This window comes from Scleropages formosus, chromosome 18, assembly GCF_900964775.1.
Source record: "Scleropages formosus chromosome 18, fSclFor1.1, whole genome shotgun sequence".
Taxonomy (NCBI): domain Eukaryota; kingdom Metazoa; phylum Chordata; class Actinopteri; order Osteoglossiformes; family Osteoglossidae; genus Scleropages; species Scleropages formosus.
In genome coordinates, this window is record NC_041823.1 from 18,801,083 (window position 1) to 18,823,498 (window position 22,416).

Here is a 22,416-nt window from a genome sequence, read left to right on the forward strand (position 1 = left end):
TTTCGAATTCATTCATGCGTTGAATCAATGACCAGTGTACTCATTGAGAGTGTATGTAAAAGTGAAGTATCTCTAGTGTCCTCTGGTGGAACAGCGGGACACTGGCCACACTTCTTTACTGCTTCAGGCTGATGTCTGGCGGAAAAATAGGTTTTCCGCCACCAGGCTGTGAGAAGCTCATGTATGCAGAAAGTGTAAATGTGAATTATAATGACTTGTAAATTAGGCCGGGAAAAAAGAATGACTCGTGAATGGCTACCAGTTCAGTATTATGGCTAAAAGGCTTCCTTCAAATGTTTATTTTTAAAACCTTGTACTGCAGTTATTGTACTGTTTTATTGCACTACAATATCAATTATTTTATAAATACATATACAGTTGTATAGATATTACAGATATTATTTTTCTTTAGCAACCATAACAACAGTACACAGTAAAGACTCTTAATAGAGCGGTATTGGAATGTGTTTTTGAAGACCAGGGCTGGTTCCTGCTGGAAAGGAAATTAGGTGTAGAATATAGTAGATACATACTGTATTTTATTGCTACAACAAATGAGAAGTCTTGGAGCCCTCCATAAGGCAGGGGAGATGATGTGCGAACCTCATTTTTAACCTTTTTTAAATGAATTGCTAAAGGGGTTACTGAATTCATTTTCATCACTTATGTTTTATAGACTTGATTAGACTGTGGATTGGGGGCAGGGTTGGTTTTTTGATTTTGCACTGTGATTTAATTGCCACGTACTTCTCTTCCAGACTATCCTATATGTTATTTGTAGTTCCTCTTTCCTCACATGCTTTTTCTAAGACCTTATTCTCACACTATTTATTTTTCTTCTTTGGGTCATTTGTCTCGGTTTGCCGGAAACTCCCTCATCCATATTTCTCAATGCTTTCATTTCATTCCATCTTTCAGTCCTCCCTCTGCCTCCCAATGCACAATACGATGGGATTGTGCCTATTTTCATGGGAATTTTTTTACGTTTTAATAATGCTCACATTGTCATTTGCCATTAACTTTTGGTCATTGATGCACTAATAAAACCAGATTGTTAATATTTACAAATATGTACTGTGAGGATTATTCATCATATTATGAGGATTTCTGCTATTGAAGTGATATTTGAAGACAGTTGACTGTAATGTGACTATCTTAAATCAGCTGTTAAATAAAATCCTTTTGGGGGTGGACAAAAGGAAAACAAAAGGTCTGACTGACTTTCTGGAGCTTGGTTGACATCATGAAGTATTATGTTTTTATAAGTATGCAGCATATGTGAAAGATACAATTTGTGTATGAATGAAAATGTGGTTTATCTTTAGCTGCGCATTATAATTTATTGTCAGCCCTGAGTAACACACTGTAAGGCACAGAAATAATATTGCTGGAGGGCAGAGCAATGTGCAGTCTTGCCTCGGTACACAGCACATACACACGACTGAACTGACCGTGTTTGTCGCTACACTGCAATGCAGCGGAGTGCTGGATGCACGACGGCGTTAAATTAAAGTGCGGTCTGCACAGCTCTGAAGTGACTCAGAATACTCTAACCCAAGGGCAGCGTGCATTTTAATCGATCCGGCTGTGTGTGCCCGTGTATGTGCCGGCAGTGCAAAATGTAGCACAGATACACTCTTGTCACAAACTAGAACGATAACAGTTCTCTATCAGGCGGAGGTGCGTGGTGTTGGTGTGTAGCCATAAAGATACGCATTATGTTTTTGTGCGTGAGGCTTGAGGTGTTACTGTCTTCAGCTTTCATTCCTTCACACTCCTCCTTACGCACACACGTTCACTGCAGGTTCTGTTCCAAATTGAGAGGGAGAGCAGCGTACGCTCCCTAGTGAAGAGAAACAAAGGTCACAGAACATTGCTTGTACTCATAGTCTGCGGTGTGTACCTTCACTCAGAGGGGCACACTGTTTTTTGTGTGTGTGTGTGTGTGTGTGTGTGTGTCTTTCATGGGGTTGCATTGTGTGCTCTACAGTTCAATCTCCAGGCCCAGCCTGCTCCCTGTCAGCCACATTGTGTCACTACCCTCTGTTCCACATCGTTCCAGTTATTCATTCATCCATTTGTTACAGTTTCTCTACTTTTTTTTTTTTTACTCACAAAACACGAACAAATGGATAAAATCCAAACTGCGGCTGCAGAGCACAGTTCCTTTGGGCTAAAATGTTGCGTTTATTTTGCGTTCTTCACCGTTCTTCTGTCGCACGGACGGTGTTGTTTCCTCATCCCTCCACATTTCTGTCAATATTGTGTGTGTGTGTGTGTGTGTGTGTGTGTGTGTGTGTGTGTGTTCGGGGGAGTACAGAGTGCGGCAAACACTGTGCTCCTTCCAAAAGGCGAAAAAGCCGCATTTGCTCGCAAAGGAGGGAGAGGCGACGCTGCGCTCGCGCCAATGGGGACTGAGCGGCGGCTCCGCGACCGGCGACTCCCAGCGGCAGGTAAACACAGGGGGCCACAGGGCGCGAGCGTGTGTGTGTGTGTCTGTGCGTGTGTGTGTCTCTGTGTATGAGCGATCGTGACATTACTACGCGCGCGCGCGCGCACACACACACACACACTTCCTTCGCGGCCGCCTTCTTCCAGGGACGCGCCGACTTGCTAATGCCGGGCTCTCCGTTTGTGAGGCACAGCTAAAGGGCACGGAAGCGAACGCGAGCGGTAGCGGGAGCGCGTATTCCGGCGGAGTGCGCGCGCGCGCACATGATATAGACTGCATGACGGCAGATCCGCGCAGACGCGCGTGCATATTTGTATACTATATATCCGGCGTTCGGCTGGTGTGTCCCCTCCTGTTTGCAGTTTTGAAGATACTCCTCAATTAACAATAATTTTTTTTTTCTTGCGCCAGTTATATTCCGTCGGATTTGGGCTCGATCCCCCTTTTCTTCACTCAGTCCTGCCCCCGGTCCCCCCCTTCTCTCTCTCTCTCTCTCTCTCTCTCTCTCTCTCTCTCTCTCTCTCTGCCGAAGTCCACCGCTCTTCATCAAGGCAACAAAAATTCGCTGTCTAGGTAAGAATGTTTTTTTTTTTTTTTAAATAATTTATTGCTGCACATTGTTGTCTCAGAACTCAGACGGTTGAAAACGCATGAATTGAATGGACCTCTGTTTACTCTTCGATGCAGTTACTCGGTTTTATAACAAAACAAACCAGTCATATGAATAACTCCGCACTACTACCGATAACAAACCGTTTATTCCTTTGACCGGTGCATACAAACACATAGGTATATAATAATCAACTATTTCGGACATGATATTTACCATACTAGTAGGAGAAAGGAAAACGAATGTATATTTAATATGCAAATGACCACGGAGTTCGCGCGCATAAATGAATTATTTAACACTAATTTAGTACGCGGTGTGCGCGTTATATAAAATGTGTAGTGAGTGTAGGAGCGATATTCTTGTGTGTGAAGTGAGCGGCGGCAGAGCACTATATAGGACTATGGTCCATATAAGACAGGACGTCCATTTTCAGTCGTACATTGCGCTGTAAAATGTCAATGTGTGTGTGTGTGTGTGTGTGTGTGCGCGCGTGTGTGCGCGCGCGCGCGCTCAAGGCTTCCACTTGTTGTGGTACAGTGGCTGTTGAACCGTGGGCCCCTCAGAGCCCCTCTGTCGGTGTGCACCCCCTGATACACACACACACACACACACACACACACACACACACACACACACACAGTCAGTGCTTTCTGCACTCTCCTGAAAGCACCTCCTCCTGTAAAGTGGCAGCACAAGGTCAACAAGATGCTGAGCGTAGCCGTATTCTCCGCATCTTCTTCTAAGAAAATCGAAACATACTTGTTGATGTTTTTGCTGCCCTTTTTTCAGCTCGACTTTACACTTACTTGTGTCGCTGACTCTTTTCTCCAAAGCGACTTACAATGTTACCAAAACCACCTACAGTTACCCACCCGTGATATACAGCTGGGGTATTTCACTAGGGCAATTTAGGGTAAACACTTTGCTTGAGGGCCCCGACAGGCAGAGTTCAAACCCGTGACCTTCAGGACCAAAGACAGCAGCCTTGTCCTCCGCAGCATCGGCTGCCTTTATTCTTGTTTGTTAATCTTGCGGACTGTTTTCTTTATTTAGCACCTTACAGTCTTGCATTTATCTACTGAGCTGCTTAAAATTGTTCAGCTGTTTATTCACCAGAGTAGTTTTATTGGAACAATTTTGGGTGGATGTCTTCATCAAAGCTGCTAGATAAGGGGTGAGGGTTCAAACCCATGTTCTGCTGATTGTAAGACAGGTGCTTTAACCACATTGCCATCTACTGAACTCAACTAACTCTATTGTTAGGACACTAAAGGGTGGCACATTGTGCTCTCTGTTCGAAATGTGCACAGGCTGCTTCGTATTTCACTTGAATGCCAAATGATGACTGTAATTCTTATTTATAGTGTTTTTATTGTATGATATTGTATCATATTAAGTGTTCCGATGATGGCAGGCTTGCATTAAACTAAAACCATCCTATCATGTGATTTGCCTTCAGTCTCCAAACACTGTGGTTATTACAATGTCTTAGTGTTGTGAGGTCCTAAAATAATCATTGTTTTTTTTTTTTTTACCATTTTACTATATCCTCCATATCCTAAAACTGACTGCAGTCAAAATCTTTCACGAAAAAACTGCGATAAAGTACACAGGGATCAGGTATCGAAGATCTTCATTTTAACACCATAGGCCACTCACCAAGCATCAAATGCTGTTGAAAAGGCAATTGCGACACACTGTGCTATTGATGTGACATAATTTAGCAGTTTGAAAGGACGTCTCTGTCTTTCATTCTCGGGGTGCTTCTCTCAGCAGTGCCCCACGTATCTGGACGTTGATCCATATTGTTCACATGTCATAGACGTCGGTAGATGACGGATGCTGTAACTCCCTGCCTGTGATCCGGAGTGATGTGGCCACCTTAGTCACACACGTACATTTGAAACATGTAGTTTCAGGATATCGTGCTGTACAGCACACAGTGTTATTTTACATTACTGTACTGTTGCCAAGCAAATATAATGTGACACATTTTGATTATAGTAACATATTGCATTATACAATATTAATATGAAAGTCTACACAGTTCTCGTCTTGAATACTGTTGCTTTGCTTGAGAAAAATTACATAAATTATTTAAGCGCAGTATGTCCTCCTAAACAGTGAAAAAATAGCATGAAATATAAGAAAATAAAATAAAAAAATACCAGTATGTTTTCCATCTCAATAACTGATGCATGCAACATTTTAAAATATTGTATAACCCAATACAGTGCGGTAATGTTCGTGTCATTCTAAAATCTGGTTCTTTCTACGTAATCTAAGTTAAATTTGCCCCAATAACATTTTTCTCTCAATCAGTTTCTCTATTTTGATCTAGGCTTTGGAATTCAGTGTTGCCATGGTAACAAAATAGAACTCTCTCCTCCCCTTCCCTAATTCTTTTTCTCACTCTCTGTATTCCTTTATACAGTGTCTACACTGTTATTTTCAGTGCATATTTTGTAACAAAATGTCTTTTCTCGCTTTTGTATGCTGCTATGTTAAGAGATAAAAATCATTCATTTAAAGCAGTGTTGTCCCTTTTTACTTGTTTATTTTTACATTTATTTTTAGGAATTGGCTATGAAGCCGGCAGCGAAAATCGCATTTAAGTAAAGAAAAGTGACAACAAGAAGGACTGAATATTTTCTGAGGTCTGCATGAAGGAGGGACAGAAAGTTAGAGATTGAAGAAGAGCAAAGGAGAAAGAGAGAGGAGGGGATACAGTCGATGGATGTTGCCCGGATTGAAGGGACAGCACATTCTGCACTGACAAGGCCAGAAAAGCAGTCAAAATTGAGGGGAAAGGCAGAAATTCACCTGGAGGTAATGACCGTAAGGAGAACGGAATTTTGTGGCGCCTTTTTCTTTTGCCGGAAAAGTCAATGTTTGTATGGTTGAACTTTAACGTAGCGCATAAGGTTACACTGGGTTAAAAAACAATTATTTGTTACAGGCAAACTCCTGTAGGACTAAGAAGAACATTTTCTGTGGAAAAACCAGATATCCTGTTTTTTTGCTTAGTTGTTTACCCTCCTGAGACTCAGCTACCAACTGTTGTCCACTTTGGAGGACATTCGTTGATAAGTGTACCTTGGTAGACGCTAAAATGCTCAGTGTGAACGCACCTTATGCGGAACATTGTATGCTTTCAATAATACCACGTTTTTGGGGTACAGCTTGGACAGCATCCTGCAAATCCTAGAAGTATATCATAAAAAACTTTTTCGCTTGGTCTCAGGACGTTGTACCCGTAGGCGTATTTGCATGTAAGAATCATACGGCAAAGTTACTTTTTCTTGCAGTATACACATAATGGACAGAATTGTGTTACTTGTTACATAGTCCGTTTGGATGAGATTTTCACTGCTGTGCACCGTTCTGAAATCAGCAGGAACATCATGTCTCAGATGTGTGATATTTTTTTTCTAAACATTTGAAATGTTTTTTTTTTGTTAGGGGAGATCCTGTTTGTACGCTATTCTCCACAGCTACATCATCTCATGCTCTTTGTTTGTTCCGCTTCGATTGTATCTCGTAGGCATGGTCTGGTGTGAGAAGGGGATCCAGATCTTGCTCACCATAGTCGGGGCCTTTGCGGCCTTCGGCTTGATGACCGTAGCTATCGGCACAGACTACTGGCTTTATGCCCGTGCCTTCATCTGCAATAGCACCGCCAATTCCTCTCAGGATGACACGCACAACAAGGACAAGAAGGACCCAGGTGCTCTCACTCACTCTGGCCTCTGGAGGATCTGTTGCTTGGAAGGTCAGAGGCCATTTTTGCTTCCTCGCAGGAGGCTACGTGGAGACTTCATGGGATTTAATGGGGAGTTTGAGCCAAGATGGCATCCCGCGGACACCGGCATCCAGGACGTTTCAGGGACCAGAGAATAGCGCGTCTCGTCAGCGTTCGCTCCCTATTTTACCGGCAGCTGAGAAAATGGATTTGTCAGATTAGATAAGATATTGTGCTAATGAAGTCTTCCATCTTGACGGTTTGTATAGAAATGGTGATAGCAGCTGAATTAGCCTTCCTCCTAAACGTCTGGTACGACACGCCGCCGCGTGAGAGAGCTTTTGTCTTCGGTCGAAGCTGCAGCATTCGCTGCCTGTCAAGCGCAGCCCTGCTCTTTTGGATCAGTTTAGAGGTCAAGTGCGCTTGATTTCAATTACGGGCTGAGCCAAGATGGCTGTCTAGTTACCGCACCTTGCCGTGGCTGTCTGGGGGAATAACTGCTCTTACGCTTGAGCGCTTTTTGCCATTTGAGCGTGACCGATGCTAAGCGGCCCCGATCAAAGCTGGTGAGATTGTGCCCAGAATATGACGGAGCAGAAGAAGCGGAGATCACGCGAGTGCGGGAGCGTGCTGCGACAGTAACTTCTCAAATAATAAGAGCCACGTTACAGTCTCCTTCGGCGCTGCCTATGTGCACGAATGCAAGCGTGAGATTTCGCAAATATTACATGAGAACCAACTTGAATGCAAGTAATCGCTGCCGGATTTTACCTTGCTTTTTATTAGCCGTCTCTCGGAATGCAACAAGTTATCCTTAAATCACTAGATACTTTCCAGATACGGTACTGAGATTGCGTCGAATGAGGGCGATTCAGGCCGTTTTGCCACCTTGATTTTATTATTTCCTAATAAATGTTCATATTCGGTAGTCATCTAATCCTACGGTTCTCATCAAAACACATATATGCCAGCTTGGGGCCGAACGCCAAATGGAGAGCAGTTTTTTTTTTAGCGTTTAGAGCCTGGATTATTATCTAGACAAGGTGGACGATGCACGTTGACTATGCAGTGCTATTTTTTTTTTTTTTTTTTTTGTTTGCGTTCAGAATCAGATCGCTGGTGTGTATTCTGCCCATATTTTTCGGTAAAGGAATGATGAAACCGAGTCCGTTTTGGTTTGAGCGAGCTTTACAAGCTTTGCGACGAAATGACAAGAGACACAATGCAGAGCGAAAATGGTGCGCATAATAGATCTAGTGTCTTGGGCTGAAGTGACACCCCCTTTTGTGTTTTCCATCTTTTTCTTGCAGAAATTGCTATGGACTTCTAATAGAAAAAGACCTTGGCACTTATCCATCTCTTTCTTCGTCTGTGTCTCATGAGCTCATCATTTTCTACATCCATCCAACAACACCAGTCATGCTGTCATCATAGTCCGTCTGTCTGTCTGCAATAGATCCTCAAGACTCAATTGGGGTATTTATACTTCTGTCTCCATATTTGGACGCCGATGAGTGCAAGAGCAGTTCGAGGAAGACAGTTGTATATGTTGATAGGACATGACAGAATTGTGAGAAAATTAAAAACTGTGTCATTTATAGCACATGTTATGAAATCTGACATTCACAATAGCAGACTGTTCCTAAGGTGCAGTATTATTATGCCAAAAAGTCTTTTTCACTTTCGGAAACATGCAGTGTCTGAAAATGCTGCTGTAGGTAGATATGACAAAATGCTTCATTTTCTTCCCCCCGAACGGGTTCTTTGTTTTTTCCACGTTAATTGAAATTCCGTGCACACTCTGTGCTTCAGCTATGTTATGCATTCACTTTTTTGATGCGTGTTTAAATTATATGGCTCGCCGGAACATAAAAATAAACTGTATTTACAAGTTCAGCATTCTACCTCTGCTCTCGGACACACTTTTAACTGCTTTAGTGCTTACGCTGGTTTTAACCAGTCTGAAATTCTGGACGTCTCTTTAGATATATATGAAAAAAAACGTTAGAAATGCAAAGATTCAGGCCGGAGTTTTACTGTAAGACTGCAAGCTAAACTGAATGGCTTTTGATTTGCCTAGTTAAAGTGTAGTATGAGTGAATATGAAAAGACAATCAGACAACCATCTGTGTCATTACGTGTTCAACCTGCAGTTATACATTTCACCAAATTCATTTTATCCGGCTCGGTAAAGCATGCGTCCAGCCGTATGCGTATGAAATGTCATATTAATCTTGTTTAAGCCTCTCTCCCTCATTAAATACCAATGTCCTCTTGTATGCAGTCAAGCAGTACAGCGGAATTATACGTATGTAGTCTTTCCTCATATAACAAACGCTCACATTACGTGAACTCGCACTTACGAGCCCATTTCGTTCGAACCCCTAAAACTGCACAAGGAGCTATCAATTTACGTTTACAGGAAATGCTTTAAGAGAGCAGAAAGTTCAGCTCAAAACAGGAGCAAGGTGGAATATGATGCAAGGCGAGCAACCGTCCTCCTTGAGCATAGCATGGCTTCTGCGGCACAACTCAGTTGTCTTGTTGTCATGCATCTGCTCGCAAGCATCGCAGAAATCTTGTGACTTTTTTATCATAGTGTAACCCATCTATTACCTCTTACAAGAATAAGCTCCTAAAAGAAGTACTAAAATGTTAAAAAGGCAAAACGGCAAAGGAAGGCCTTGCCTATCAATTTAAAACTTGACGGTAAATGATAAACTGCGGAGAATTTTCTTGAAAGACAATATAATTACACATCACTTTATGCTATAAGATTTGCTGTTAATTTATTGCAAATGGCACTTGTATATCTCAGCAGAGAGGAATTGCAAGTGTTTCAAGAGATTACAGTAGTACTGTAGTGCTTTGATATTCTGGATTTGCTATTGTATTTGAATTTTCCTGTGTTTAAAAGATTATGCAATAATTTTTAATGTATGGAGAGAAATGGGGAACGTTTTGCATTTACATTTACATGTATTCATTTAGGAGACCCTTTTCTCGAAAGTGATGTACATCTCAGAGAACAGTACAATGGGTGCTTTACATCAACAGAAGGAGACATTTGGATGCAGACAAGTGATTCTAGAGTACAGTCACTTTCTCAGATTCCACCATATGAATCAGTCTACATCACATGAGTAACTGCATAAAGGCTTTTCCATTATTTTGTGGCTCATGAATGCATTATTTATTATTCCCATTTAAATTCATGGTAACTACGAGTTTGTTTTACAAGAATTCACCCTACGAGCAGATTTGTTCTTGTTATGTGAGGGAAGCCTGTATACTTTAAATCAGCTTCTCAGGATACTGTTCATAATATCAATACTATAGTCATTGCTTCTGATCCCATATCCTCCCCTTTCCTAGGGCTGAAAAGAGGCGTATGCTCACAGATCAATCATTTCCCTGAAGATGCTGACTATGACCACGATGGGGCGGAATACCTTTTGCGTAAGACTGGTGGGAGATCAATAAAAGCTTAGTAGCAAGAGGACTGGAGTGATATGGACATGCAGAGGTCAAACAGAAGAGATTATGTCTGTTTTCTTCCACGTGTTATACCTTATGTCACCTTTCCCTTTGTCGCTTGTGCAGGTGTGGTTCGAGCTTCCAGTATCTTCCCTATCCTTAGTGCTATCCTTCTACTCACGGGTGGCGTGTGCATTGCCGCCAGCCGCTTTTACAAAAGCAAGAGAAACATAATACTGGGAGCGGGCATTCTCTTTGTGGCTGCAGGTAACTTCCCAGATATTGGAGGGCCCCTCACCTCTTTGTTTGTGTCCTTCTGCGCACTGTTCCTTTCACACTCCGTGCTGCCTCACCTGCTTGAACCTTCTGACCGACTTTTGAGCATCCTCCAAGTCACCTTGTGTCGTTAATGCTGTATTTTGGTGCCTCTTTGTTGCCTCACCCCCCCACCCGCCTAGGTCTCAGCAACATCATTGGGGTAATAGTGTACATCTCGGCAGCGCTGGGCGACATCTCCCCCAAGAAAGATGAGGACAAGAAGTGGCACTACTCCTATGGCTGGTCCTTCTACTTTGGCGGTCTGTCCTTCATCCTGGCGGAGATGGTGGGCGTTCTGGCCGTCAACATCTACATTGAAAAGAATAAGGAGCTGCGCTGCCGCTCGCGCACCGACCTTTTTAAGAGCACCACCCACGCCATGCTGCGGCTTCCCAGCTACCGCTTCCGACACCGCTCACGCTCCAGCTCGCGCTCCACCGACCCCTCCCGCTCCCGCGACCCCTCCCCTGTGGGTGGGGGAAAGAACTTTGGGCTGGCCCCCCCTGCCCCGCTTGCTCCGGGGCCGACAGGGCCTTACTCCGTTGCCACTCTGCCGAACCCCCACTCACATTCGCATTCCACGCTAGGGGGTGACATCTCGATGTACACCCTTGGGAGGGATTCCAAACTGGCGGGCTTGGGTGGCATGGGAGGAGCGCCCATGTATGGGACAGTGGACCGGGCCACCCTCTACCAGCTGCATAACTGTTTTCCAAAGGAAGGGGGCGGTACAGGGGGGGCGATGCTCAGCGGCACATTGCCCTCGCTGTCCAAGTCAAAGGCTAACAACCCCACACTGGCTCAGAATTCTTCTGCCTCCAACACCCCTCTTCCCAGTTCCTCTGCCTCTTCTGTCCCACCCCCCCAGCCCCCTCCGCTGTCCACCTCCACAGTGGAGAGGGAGAGGGCAGTGGGTACTTTGGATAGATTAGGCAAAGTAGAAAGAGAGAGGGAGACCTCCAATTCCAACACCCTGAATAGGAAGACCACGCCAGTGTAGGGTGGGCGGTAGATGAGTGGAGGCGCCGGTGATGTCGTAAAGGGTAGTAATGGAGGACAGAGAAAGGCCGCGTGTGGAGGGAAGAAGCTGCAGTCTATATTGTCTCTGTCTCCCAGCTTGATTCATGCTCTGCATTGCTGGTTCCCAAAGCACAACTCATTCAGCGAATCAGATCTTGATGCTGACTTGATCTGCTGAGTCAGTTGTGCCGCAGGTGGAATGGAGGGAATGTATGGAACGGCTGGACGCCTCCTAGGAGAAATTTGGGAACCACTGCTCCGTGTCCATGACAGTAGAAAAAAAAAAAAATCGTTCGGTATTGCAAAAGGTAATAACCATCACAATGTTCTACGGTTTTATTAAAAAATCTTTAGTTAATTTCCTGTATGGCTACCGTAATATTTGGAGTATCTTTTTTAATTACTTGCAATTATTATTGTGTTGTACTATTAATAAAATACACATTTATTTATTTTTAGTGCTTTATAACCATAGATTGTATTGAATATAATCATACTGTTGTTATTGCAATAGTTATTGCTAAGCTGCTCATTGTTTGCAATATTATTTTTTCAAGATAGTAGTTTTTATTACTTTTTTAATATTTAAAATGTTCAAAGGATGTAAACCGCTTGCACAGTGACACAAAATCTAATGATGTCATTACTATGAGTGTTTGGTGTGTTTATATGAGTGAGAGATTGAGAGATGATGATGATGATTATTATTATTATTATTATTATTATTATTATTATTATTCTTATTACTATTATTATTATTATGTTTTGTTTTTTTTTTTTACTTTACTTCAGTTGACGAAGAAATCTAAACAGTTTTTATCTTAATTTCTGTTGATTTAAAGTGTCTGACATCAAATTTTGTAAGTGACCACACAAGTGTTGTACCTATGATTTTTATATTTATCTATTTTAGCTATTAATTTTCCTATGAGTAGTAGCAATTGTATTATTCTTGTTATGATTCCAAATTACTCTTGATTTTTGGTTTTTGCCATAAATGTGAACTAAAAATCATATCTTTCTGCCGACACAGTGAGAAGCCAAATGTATCATTTATAATAGGAGAACAGTCTCAAATACAGCAAGACTTTGGCAGAAAAAAAACTGAACTGTAATAATTGAAAAGCAATGTGAAATAACCTGATTTCAGACAATGACTATATTTATATTCTAATGTATAAATGTATACTCTATATGAATATATAAATTCTCTGTTGGTCAAAGCATATGTACAGTAGGAGGTCAGTTTGGAACTCAAGCTAATGGGGGTGTATTTCTGTTAATTATTTCCTGTTATATAAGCAATATTACTACAATATTAAACATAATATTCAACAGTCACCTGTGAACCTTCACTGTGATTTCGCCAGGTCTTCAGTGTATCAGCAGTTCAGTGAATTCCATATTCTGCTTGTGTGTTGTTATTTTATGGACTCTGTCCATATGTCTGGATCCAAACTGCAATTCTACAGTAAATAATACTCGTTCACTATGCAGTTTGTAACACACACATATGGTATGCATAGGTGTTAACATACATTGGATATTTCTATGCTGGTATAGCTCAATAATTTAAGAAACTGTCTCGAACAATACGCTAAAATATTTTCTGAAATAAGCACTAAGTGCCTGCGTGGAAATGCAGAGGACATTATTGCTTATTTCGCTGCAGGAAAAGTAAAACAATGCAGAAAGGTGTAAGTTGCTGAGATGAAGAGGTGCAGCATGCATAGGAGAGAATCAGGGAGTCAGAGAGGAATGTGTGTGCTTCTATTTTTAAATATCACCCACATCACTTCATGGTCACATGTTAGTCTGTGGGCGCGTTTAGGAACACATTTTAAAATGACTGAGTGACATTTCTTTGATTATTGGACTGGAACATGTTTGCTGGACAAACACTGAGACAGGATCCAGTGGCTCTGCAGAGCCCGCCCCACCTGCCAGGGAAAACCGCACAAGGGCAACGCTACCCTCCGCGGGCCTGGCAATTTGACCTTAACGTCCAGTTAAATTTCTAGTTTGAAACACAGCAGTGAACTTTTACAACGTCATTTCAAATTCGAATGCATCAAAACCAAAGAATATGTCGAGAGTCCAGAGTTGCACTGTAACGTCCAATTATACACTTACACCTCTGCGGCTGTGTGATGAAATGACTCAATGAAGGTTAAAAAAAGGTGAGTGAAGACGCTCCATGCGGGGAGATCAGAGCGGGCTGAGTATGAAGAAACCGTTTTCAAAATGAATCTTTTGATGCATTTTCTTTGGCATCCTTAGGGTTAGGGTTAGGTTTAGGGTTACGGTAGGGTTAGGGCAGCATGGTTGGGGGGGATGGGGAACCTCCTCATTAGGCCTCTTCCTCCACCGGCCGCCTTGCTTGTATACACACACACACACACACACACTAAGGTAAAGAGTCAGCATGTCTCTGCAGTAAACTGTTAAACTTCTATATATACAGTGTGGGCAGAGTGTCGTGTAACTGGTGTGGTTCACGTTTCAGCTGCCCGAGGAAGAGGGCTGGTGAAAGAGGGCAGAGGTGAACATGGTACAGGCAGAAGGTAGAGAGGGGGCTGGGGGCATTAAGTGAAATGAGATATATAGGCTAAGGCGAACAGGTAGCATCCATTCTGGGGGGCGGTGGGGTGGGTGGGTGAGATACGGGCTGAAGAGGGTACTGACGTTGGGCGTGCCAGGAGAGAAAGCGGGTTTTGAGCAGATGGGGTGGTGCTGGGGCATACTCTGAATTCAGGGGTTATGTTTCTCATCTGCTTCAGCACTATGTGCTCCCATGAGCAATGTGCTAATTTAAGAGGGGATGGGGGAGGCTGCGGTGTCGCGGGGTGAACTGGAAGACCGGCAGCCTGGGCAGCGACAGTGACATCGACAGAAAGACAGAGAGAAAGACTTTAGAGCGACGTTAAAAAGCCGAAAGAGCGGGAAAAGTGCCTCCCGGACGAGCTGAAACGCACAGAGAGCGGTGGAGAAAGTCATGATTGGATTCCGCCTTCAATTTCGTAATTTCCAAGAAATTTATTAGACTTGTGAGCGATGTGACGTGTTTAAACAAGTTCACTTTGAATTTATGAGTAAATTCAGGGACTCAAAGGCACAAGGATGTACAGAAGACGGCAGCTGTAGAGGTTCAGGACTCTTTGCCAGCAACGGCAAAAAAAAAACACACGACGGCAAATAAAAAGGAACTAAATATCATTCCGGATCCAAAGAGGGCTGATTCTGGGACATCCGATAGAAAAGTCACACACTCCTTAAATTAAGTATAAACACATATAGATTTATATACAGTTTTGTGCACGTTTCAGCACACAGCGAGATGTAAACCTGTATGATAATATCTAGAGCATTGGCTTGTACAGACAATACATGAGAAACACTTTTACAAAAGGCTTACATTTACTCTCCATTAAGGCTTTGGTGCAGCTCGTTCGGAACTGCAGCTCTGTGTCTTGGTGTCTTTCCGTGTCGCCGTCTGCGTCTGTCCCTGTCAGTGTTCCAAGACGATGTCCTCCAGCCACGTTCCTCCAGAACTGCAGTACTTCACAGCTTTTCTGGTCTAAACGATTCATCGCTGAATCACGTCACGTGGAAGGACACCACATTGTGCTTCATCGGCAGCGTTCCCTCATCTAAATGTAACGCGGTAAATCTTATCTGAGCGTTGCCATGTCATTTTCCGCGGATAGCGCAGGGCAATCAGGCAGCGGATCTGTTCGTTTTTCAGAAATAGTGGAAAAAATCGACAACGTTATAACTGCAGCCCATGAATATATTTATAACTCGTTGGACAGGTGATGGATCGTGGATGGACGTAAGACATTGTTTTGCAGGCGTGGGCTCTTTGTGGACGTGTAGCCGCTTGTTCAAGCCTTAGATTCATTCTGCCCCACTGAGTCTTTCGTAGAGTGTCGTTTCGCGGTCGGTTTAAGTTCATATAACGTGTCCCTGTCCGTCAGTCAGTCAGTCAGTCAGTCGGTTAGTCAGCTCTTCCAACTCTTTCCAATTTGAGGAATCACACTATAAAAAACTAATCTACGGTCACTTTGCACCTCCAGGTCACTAGGTGGCGCTGCTACGGTGGGGAAAACACTTTTCCCAGGGACTGTATGGCAGAAAGAGCATGAGGAAGATGACCCCACCCACGATGAGGATGGCACCTGCCGACCCCACGCAGGCCACTGACCACGACAGCTCATGTTGTAGCGGCATAGAGTGGTCGCTGTCCAGAAGGGCGAGAACGGACTGGTGGAAGACAATAAGTGTCAGCATGACCAGGATGCCTGTGAGGGACAAGGACAGTTAGAGGACGTGAGGGTCTCTGAGGAGCAGGCTTACGGAGCTGCAGTGGGACAAAGAGAAAGGCTCGATCGAGACGGCCGGCAGCCGGGCAGTGCCCATCGAAGGGAGAAAAGCAGCTACTCCACACATGCGCTCTACACTTTTTCCCTCCGAAACCGCGGCTTTAGGAAAAATGAGTGCGCGGCGACGGAACGGCTGCTTTGGTTCGATCCCGACTCAGCTCGTGTGGAGTCTGCGTGTTCTTCCCGGGTTCGTGTGGGTTCCTCTGGGTGCTCTGGTTTCCTTCCACAGTCCAGACGTGTTTCATGGGAAGTGGTGAATCCAGCATTACTTGTAATGTTTGTGAGTGTGTGTGTGTGTGTGTGTGTGTGTGTGTGTGTGTGTGTGCATGTGATGGACTGGCAATTCCATGACTACCCTAGTGACTTATTGAACATCTCCAATTGGTGAGGGCAATCATTTTTAACAATAATTATGTTTCTAAAAGTAATAATTTATGTGGCTCACGAAATGCATCAAAGCAATGCTCCTTCATGCGAAAAACTGAATTGTGCACCCCGTGGGGACTGCGCGGTTCGTGGCAACGTCTCACCTGACAGGGTGAAACAGAACGAGGCGGGCTTCAGGAAGAACTGCACTCCCTTGCTGAGGGACATGATGATGCACACGGAGCCCATGATCATCATGAAGAGACTGACCAGAGCCAGAACAGCGGCAGCGATGTTCAGACCTGGGGCACAGGGACGCTTCTGAGTACCGCACACACTGTCCACGCACACAAAGGTCAGCAGCAGCAGCACCAACAGACACGCGGGGAGGCGAAGGGGGGTGCGACTCACTTTTTGTTGTTGTCCTCTTAAAAATAACGGCATTGTCTCCAGAAGTGAAGAATTTGAAGTAGGTGCAGTTTGACTCTAAAGCAGGGAGGGGGGGGGGGGGGGTTACATGAAATCACGGACAGTCAAAAAAAATGGAAACTTAATTTCCCATCATTCCCTAAAGCCGCTTCCCTATTTATAGCGCTGAAAGTTATACTTACGGGGAGAGGGTGAGCCCCTCATACATGCGTGACTGAAAGACGGAGCGAGGCGCGCTCAGGTCCGCATAAGACAGACACTAACCCTAACCCTAACTTTCTGTCGCACTTGCTTGCTTTCTCACTGTCTCTCCCTCTATATTTAGATCGAAAACTGTGAAGCAGTCAAATTCCGCTCGGCTTTAGCAGTGCATAGTGATGACTGGCAACACTACAGGCTCTGTGGCGACGACTCGGAGCAATCCAGATGGGCAGTGCAACTATTCCGCAGACATGCGCACACGCTCGCGAGGAGGCAGGTAGAACACAGCAAACGGGGACAGGTGAACACGAGACACACACACACACACACACACACACACACACACACCCAACACGTGTGCGCAGGCACTGATTGACACGCAGACACGGTAAAAGGCAATAAGCACACACAGGTTTTAGCCCCATTATCCATGGCCAAAGGGAAAGCTTTCGCAGAAGACCTCTGATGCTGGCTGTTCTAGTAAGTATCTGTGAACAGGTAAAACGGACATCCCGTGGACATACTCGCTGTGGAAATATGGGCATCAAATGCACACGGAGCCAAAAGGGCGGACGACAAACAGGTATAATGGCCTATGCAAATAGCTCTTAATACATAAAGTCTAGAGCATCGTCACCATGGTAACAGACGGTTAGTAACCTGACCACAAGAACTTTGCACAGCTTCATTTGCCGAGACGTTCATGACGGATTCACGGCTTCCCCTTAGAAAAGACGCGTCACGAAATCTGCGCAGAGGACAGTTATGCATTCTGACATGCTCTGCCCCTTTTGAGTAGATCACAGTGAAACGCTCCAAGACAAGTATAATTGGTGTCACTCTTATCAAGATTTACACCTCATCATCACGTACATAATAGGCATGCATGTCATTCTGTGGACACACTGGGCAAGTGATGCGGTTGCAGAAGAGCGCTTTTGTAGAGACATGACAGGCAGCAATAGTTCAGTCTGCGAATAGATCCTGTTTATTATTGTCATCTACTTTTGCCAGGGGAGCGCCACGCACAGGAAAAAGCATTTATTGGCCAGTTGCAGAGCAGAACGGTCACACTTCATCTTACTGTAACTCCAGCACTCGGTGTTCCTATGACACTTTCTGAAGCGCAGTTTGGAGAACATATCCATTATGGTTGACCATGCACTGTGTAATTCCTAAATATCAGTACAAAATATTAAAGAAAGAAATCCTAGCATAATCAACACACACAATTCCACCATGTTTGTTTAGAGGAACAATAAGTTTAAGCCTTTAAATGTAAATATGTCTGAAAAAACTAAATGGAATGTTAATTGCTGTCATTAGAAAAAGTCTAGCCAGAAATCTGTAGACGGATTTAATCGTGTCTTGTTATTAACAAAGAAGTAGTTTAGGGAAGCGCCTAGTCGTGCTGCTGGGGGCGGTCATACGCTTGCAAACTGTTGGACCATCCGGTACAAAAATTCAGGGCAGAATTATATGCTAAAAAAAGTAATAAACATTATATTCATTAAAATATTTAGGAGGCACACATACATATGCTTTTTAGACACTTGATAAATATACATTTCGTGAATATTTAAAAGTTTCCTTTCACTATGTCATCCAAAAAAAAAATTTAACTTGCTTTTATTTATGAATTAAATATATTTACTGTATTTAATATTTATAGGTCTTGGAGAGATTTACTAAATGTCTTTAAAATATGCCTATTCATGTTTTAAAAAATATTACAAATAATGTAAAAGTTCTCAGCTGATTTCCAAAACTGAAAATTCACAAATATATTATCAAAATATTCATGAAACATGACATATATTGGTGAAAAATACTAATGGGAAAACTAAACAATATATTAAAACATTTTTTAAGCTCTATAACAAAAGATTTCAGGTATTTTTGGAATGAGGTACATTTTTTCACATGATCTAAAAGTATATTTGAGAACATCTCGCGGAATTTTTAATTCAGTTTCTGTCCGTTTGTAATTGTTTCACTTTTGCAAAGTATTTTAAATGTACAAATTAATCAGTAGGTACGGTAGCTTTTTATCCAGACTTTTATATTTACACTTGATTACGAGAATATGTGTACTGTTTCTACTGTGATTATATATTTCAATTATGCATACTATTCTTTAATATTTACAATAGAGGAAGCACTGCATGTGCTCAGATGCTATGTTCACAGTTGCAGCGTAATGTAATTTAATTATTATGCTATAAATGTGTTACATCACACATACAGTATATGATTTTCTTGCAGTTTTGAATTATTAAAACCAATAACTGCTAACCTAAAACGGACTGTAAGATAAGTCTAACATCTACTACATTTCTGGTTCCACTGAAGGTTGACCAGTGCTGTATAAATCACAGCATAACCTGAGTGCACCAATCCTTAGGTTACACCACACCCACGGAACTGCCTGGACAAGTGCAACTCATGCATGCAGCTCCAGCTTGTGTGGGCTGTCTATTTTAACACCGTGGCATGCTGGCAATACGGCAAAGCACTGCACTTAAATACCCTCCCGGTCCTCAAGCTGCACCCTTCTTAATAACAGGAATGCATGCAACTGTAATGGCTTTTTAGCAGCCACGGTAACTACAATAAAAGAGACGTTAGGGAGGTTAGTGGCTCCGACATTCACAGCTCAAGGTACGATCGCACATTCCGCAGCGAATATTCACATGTCCGCCGTTTCCATTAAGTAATGTCTGCTCCCTTTGCAGCACTTTGCCTTGTTACCCATGAGGGCTCTCTACTGGAACAGTGCTTCAGTATGAGACACCGCATTTTTCAACTCAGCTCAGATAGCAGGTCAGTGTTCAGTGAAGCACTATCAAGCACCGTCAGTTTCGTAAATCATCCTGCCGGTTTACATGTATTCATTTAGCAGATGCTTTCCTGCAAAGCGACGTACATCTCGTAGAAAATACAATGCGTACATTACATTAGCAGAAAGAAAGACTTAGATGCAGAAATTTGATTCTTAAGTCCACTTAGTTTGTTTCTTTCCACCACATGAATCAATGTTCATCATACGAGTAGCCGCGTAAAACTTTATCCGAATATCGACAGTTCCTAATCACCTTCCTAGAATAATTTAGCTTTTTTTTCAGATTCATATAAACATTTATGTTACATCGTTGATTGCATATATTGTTTCTCAATGTAAAATGGAGTAACAACGTTGCCTGGCTGCAGTACACGGACTACACGCTGGGACCTCATGTTACAAGAATTCGAGTTGCGAATTTGCAAGGACATGAATGTTACCCAGTTTACATATTTATTTTTAATTTAATTTTCTTCACTGTTCTGTTTTCTCTAAAACTTCTGGCTGTTGAGAAGTGAAAAAGACATGTTTCGACACTAATTTTTTTGAGTTCTTTCTTCTATTTAGTCTGTTTATAGCTCCTGTATGGTATTTCAGATTTTGATGATCAGTAACAAAATGAGGAATGTTGCATACGTCTGTGGGACAAATCAGTCAACAATTTTCATTGAAGGTGTTTGTGTTTTTCTCAGTAATTTTTGTGTATGCGGTGGCATGACATCAGATGGCGTACTCTGCCTTACATCCTGTTTCTCGGACAACCATCACACACCGCGGCGCCGCACTGGTCATGCATTTTTTTTGTAAATTAATGGATGGAAATCCTATGAAGTATTTAAACAATATTTTAAAATTGTTTTTTTCCTGACTGTCTTTGTATTTATACAGCCTAAACACGAGTGGAGTACATATTATTCAACTTTTATTGATTGTGATGTGGTCAAAAGTGACTTTGGAGTTACAAACAAACTGAGTTATGAACAGACTTGTATTTGTAAACTCAAGCCAGAAATTATACACAGCTGTCAGCACTGCTGTCCTCTAGGGTTTGCCAGCAGCCAAGTAAAATCATTTGAATAGTTTGATTTCAAATCCAGTTTGGATGTTCTAATTTGTGTGACTGTCTGAGCCAAAGTTAAAACTTGATGACACACTAACAAATTAGTAACAAATTTCTGATGGAGAAGCATACAGCACCATCTTGCCTTTAAAGAGCAAACTGGAATACGGTAAAATGACCATGAAGATAATGATTTTCGGAAGGATGTTAGAGTTATTATGGGGAAAGAATGGAACAGGCCATGACAGCAAATCGTTACCATAGTAACAGCCCAGTTACTGTGACATCCCAGGAAAAAGACAGGCAACAAGCAATCACCTCCAGGAAGTTCAGCAGGCCCACAGCTCTCCCTGTCAGGGTCGATGTCCGACACCCGCAGCGTCCGCACGCAGCCCTTCCACAGCCCGTAGTGAGCCGCCTGGCATGTCTTGTTGTCGAAAAAAGTCTTGGGAGGTGCCAGCTCCACCCAAAATTCTGTGCCCACACCCAAGACAGTGAGCGTGACCCCGACGATGGCCACGAAAAAGGCCAGCTTGATTTTACCCTCTTGGCTGTCACTCATCTGTGGCTTTCCCGTCCTCCGCTTCCCCGTACCTCCACGCACCCCTTTTGCACCTGTATGCCCCCCGGCTCCTCCTCCAGCCCCACCCACCCCTGCCGCCGCTGCCCTGCCCTCCTCCTCCTGCATAAAAAAATTGGACCACATGGCAACTTCCGCAAGGTTCGCCAAAGCGGAAACGGGGCAAAGGATGGCACGAGAAAAGAGTGAGGTAGCGAGACAGAGTGAGGTGGGCTTCTTCGGAGAGATCGCCTCACGGAAATATTGGAGGTGGACAGAGAGGAAGATCAGATGGAAGGTAAAGTATCAGTGGAAAACAGATGTGAGAGCAGATTTTGGGTGATCGGAAAGGATAGGGGCTGGCTGTAGATTTATCGATGGAAATAAAAAAATGAAACCATGGATGGATGAAGCATGGATGGGAAAAGGGTTAACAAGGACTACAGGAGGATGGATGGTCAGGGACAGAAGGATGGGGGGGAAATGGTGGAAGGGGCGGGAGGGGGGCGGAGGGAGGAGGACGCAAACGGATCAAGTCCAGTGGGAGGAGGTGAAGCTGTCCAGAAAGAGAGAAAAGGGCAGGTGGGGGCAGAGATACTGGCAGAGGTGAGGTGCACCATCAACACCAGGGCAGCTGTTGCTGTACACCTTGAAAGACAATGAGAGACACCACAATATCAGACACCTTCAGTGAACGAAGTTCATCCACAAAGAGCTCAAGGTTTATTCCTATCAAAAGTGATCACCTCTCTTCTGGTTAAATGTGGCAAGTTTCAGGGAGGCCGCCACGAAATGCAGTGGTATTAGTGCTTGTTTTTCCCCAGCTCCGTGTTTCGACTGTCCTACGCTAAGTTGAAATGGACGGGTGGGGCGGAAACAGGCAGCTGGACACAGTCGGAGACATTTGGAGAGAGCGTGTGTCATCCTCACAGCCTGCAAGGCAGCTGGTAATACA

At 43.4% G+C, this 22,416-nt stretch overlaps 2 protein-coding genes across 4 annotated transcripts; one reads left to right on the forward strand and one right to left on the reverse strand.

The window, feature by feature from the left end:
- The first annotated feature begins 2,313 nt into the window (after positions 1 to 2,313).
- Positions 2,314 to 11,987, forward strand: cacng8b (calcium channel, voltage-dependent, gamma subunit 8b). 3 transcript variants are annotated; one of them, XM_018735931.2, is made up of 7 exons: positions 2,314 to 2,453; positions 2,864 to 3,025; positions 5,643 to 5,894; positions 6,610 to 6,837; positions 10,183 to 10,266; positions 10,411 to 10,551; positions 10,743 to 11,987. In XM_018735931.2, the coding sequence occupies exons 4-7, from the start codon at positions 6,612 to 6,614 to the stop codon at positions 11,600 to 11,602; spliced, it is 1,311 nt and encodes a 436-aa protein (XP_018591447.1). In that variant the 5' UTR covers positions 2,314 to 2,453; positions 2,864 to 3,025; positions 5,643 to 5,894; positions 6,610 to 6,611; the 3' UTR covers positions 11,603 to 11,987. The 3 variants fall into 3 exon arrangements, with proteins under 3 accessions (XP_018591447.1, XP_018591456.1, XP_029116020.1); XM_018735940.1 differs by lacking the exon at positions 2,864 to 3,025; XM_029260187.1 differs by lacking the exon at positions 2,314 to 2,453 and having other exon boundaries at positions 2,547 to 3,025.
- A 2,200-nt stretch (positions 11,988 to 14,187) lies between these two features.
- Positions 14,188 to 21,763, reverse strand: cacng6b (calcium channel, voltage-dependent, gamma subunit 6b). The gene is made up of 4 exons (XM_018736408.2): positions 21,221 to 21,763; positions 16,782 to 16,856; positions 16,535 to 16,672; positions 14,188 to 15,923 (listed from the first exon to the last, which is right to left on the reverse strand). Exons 1-4 carry the CDS (start codon positions 21,606 to 21,608, stop codon positions 15,703 to 15,705), a joined length of 822 nt encoding a protein of 273 aa, XP_018591924.1. The 5' UTR covers positions 21,609 to 21,763; the 3' UTR covers positions 14,188 to 15,702.
- Positions 21,764 to 22,416: the final 653 nt, after the last annotated feature.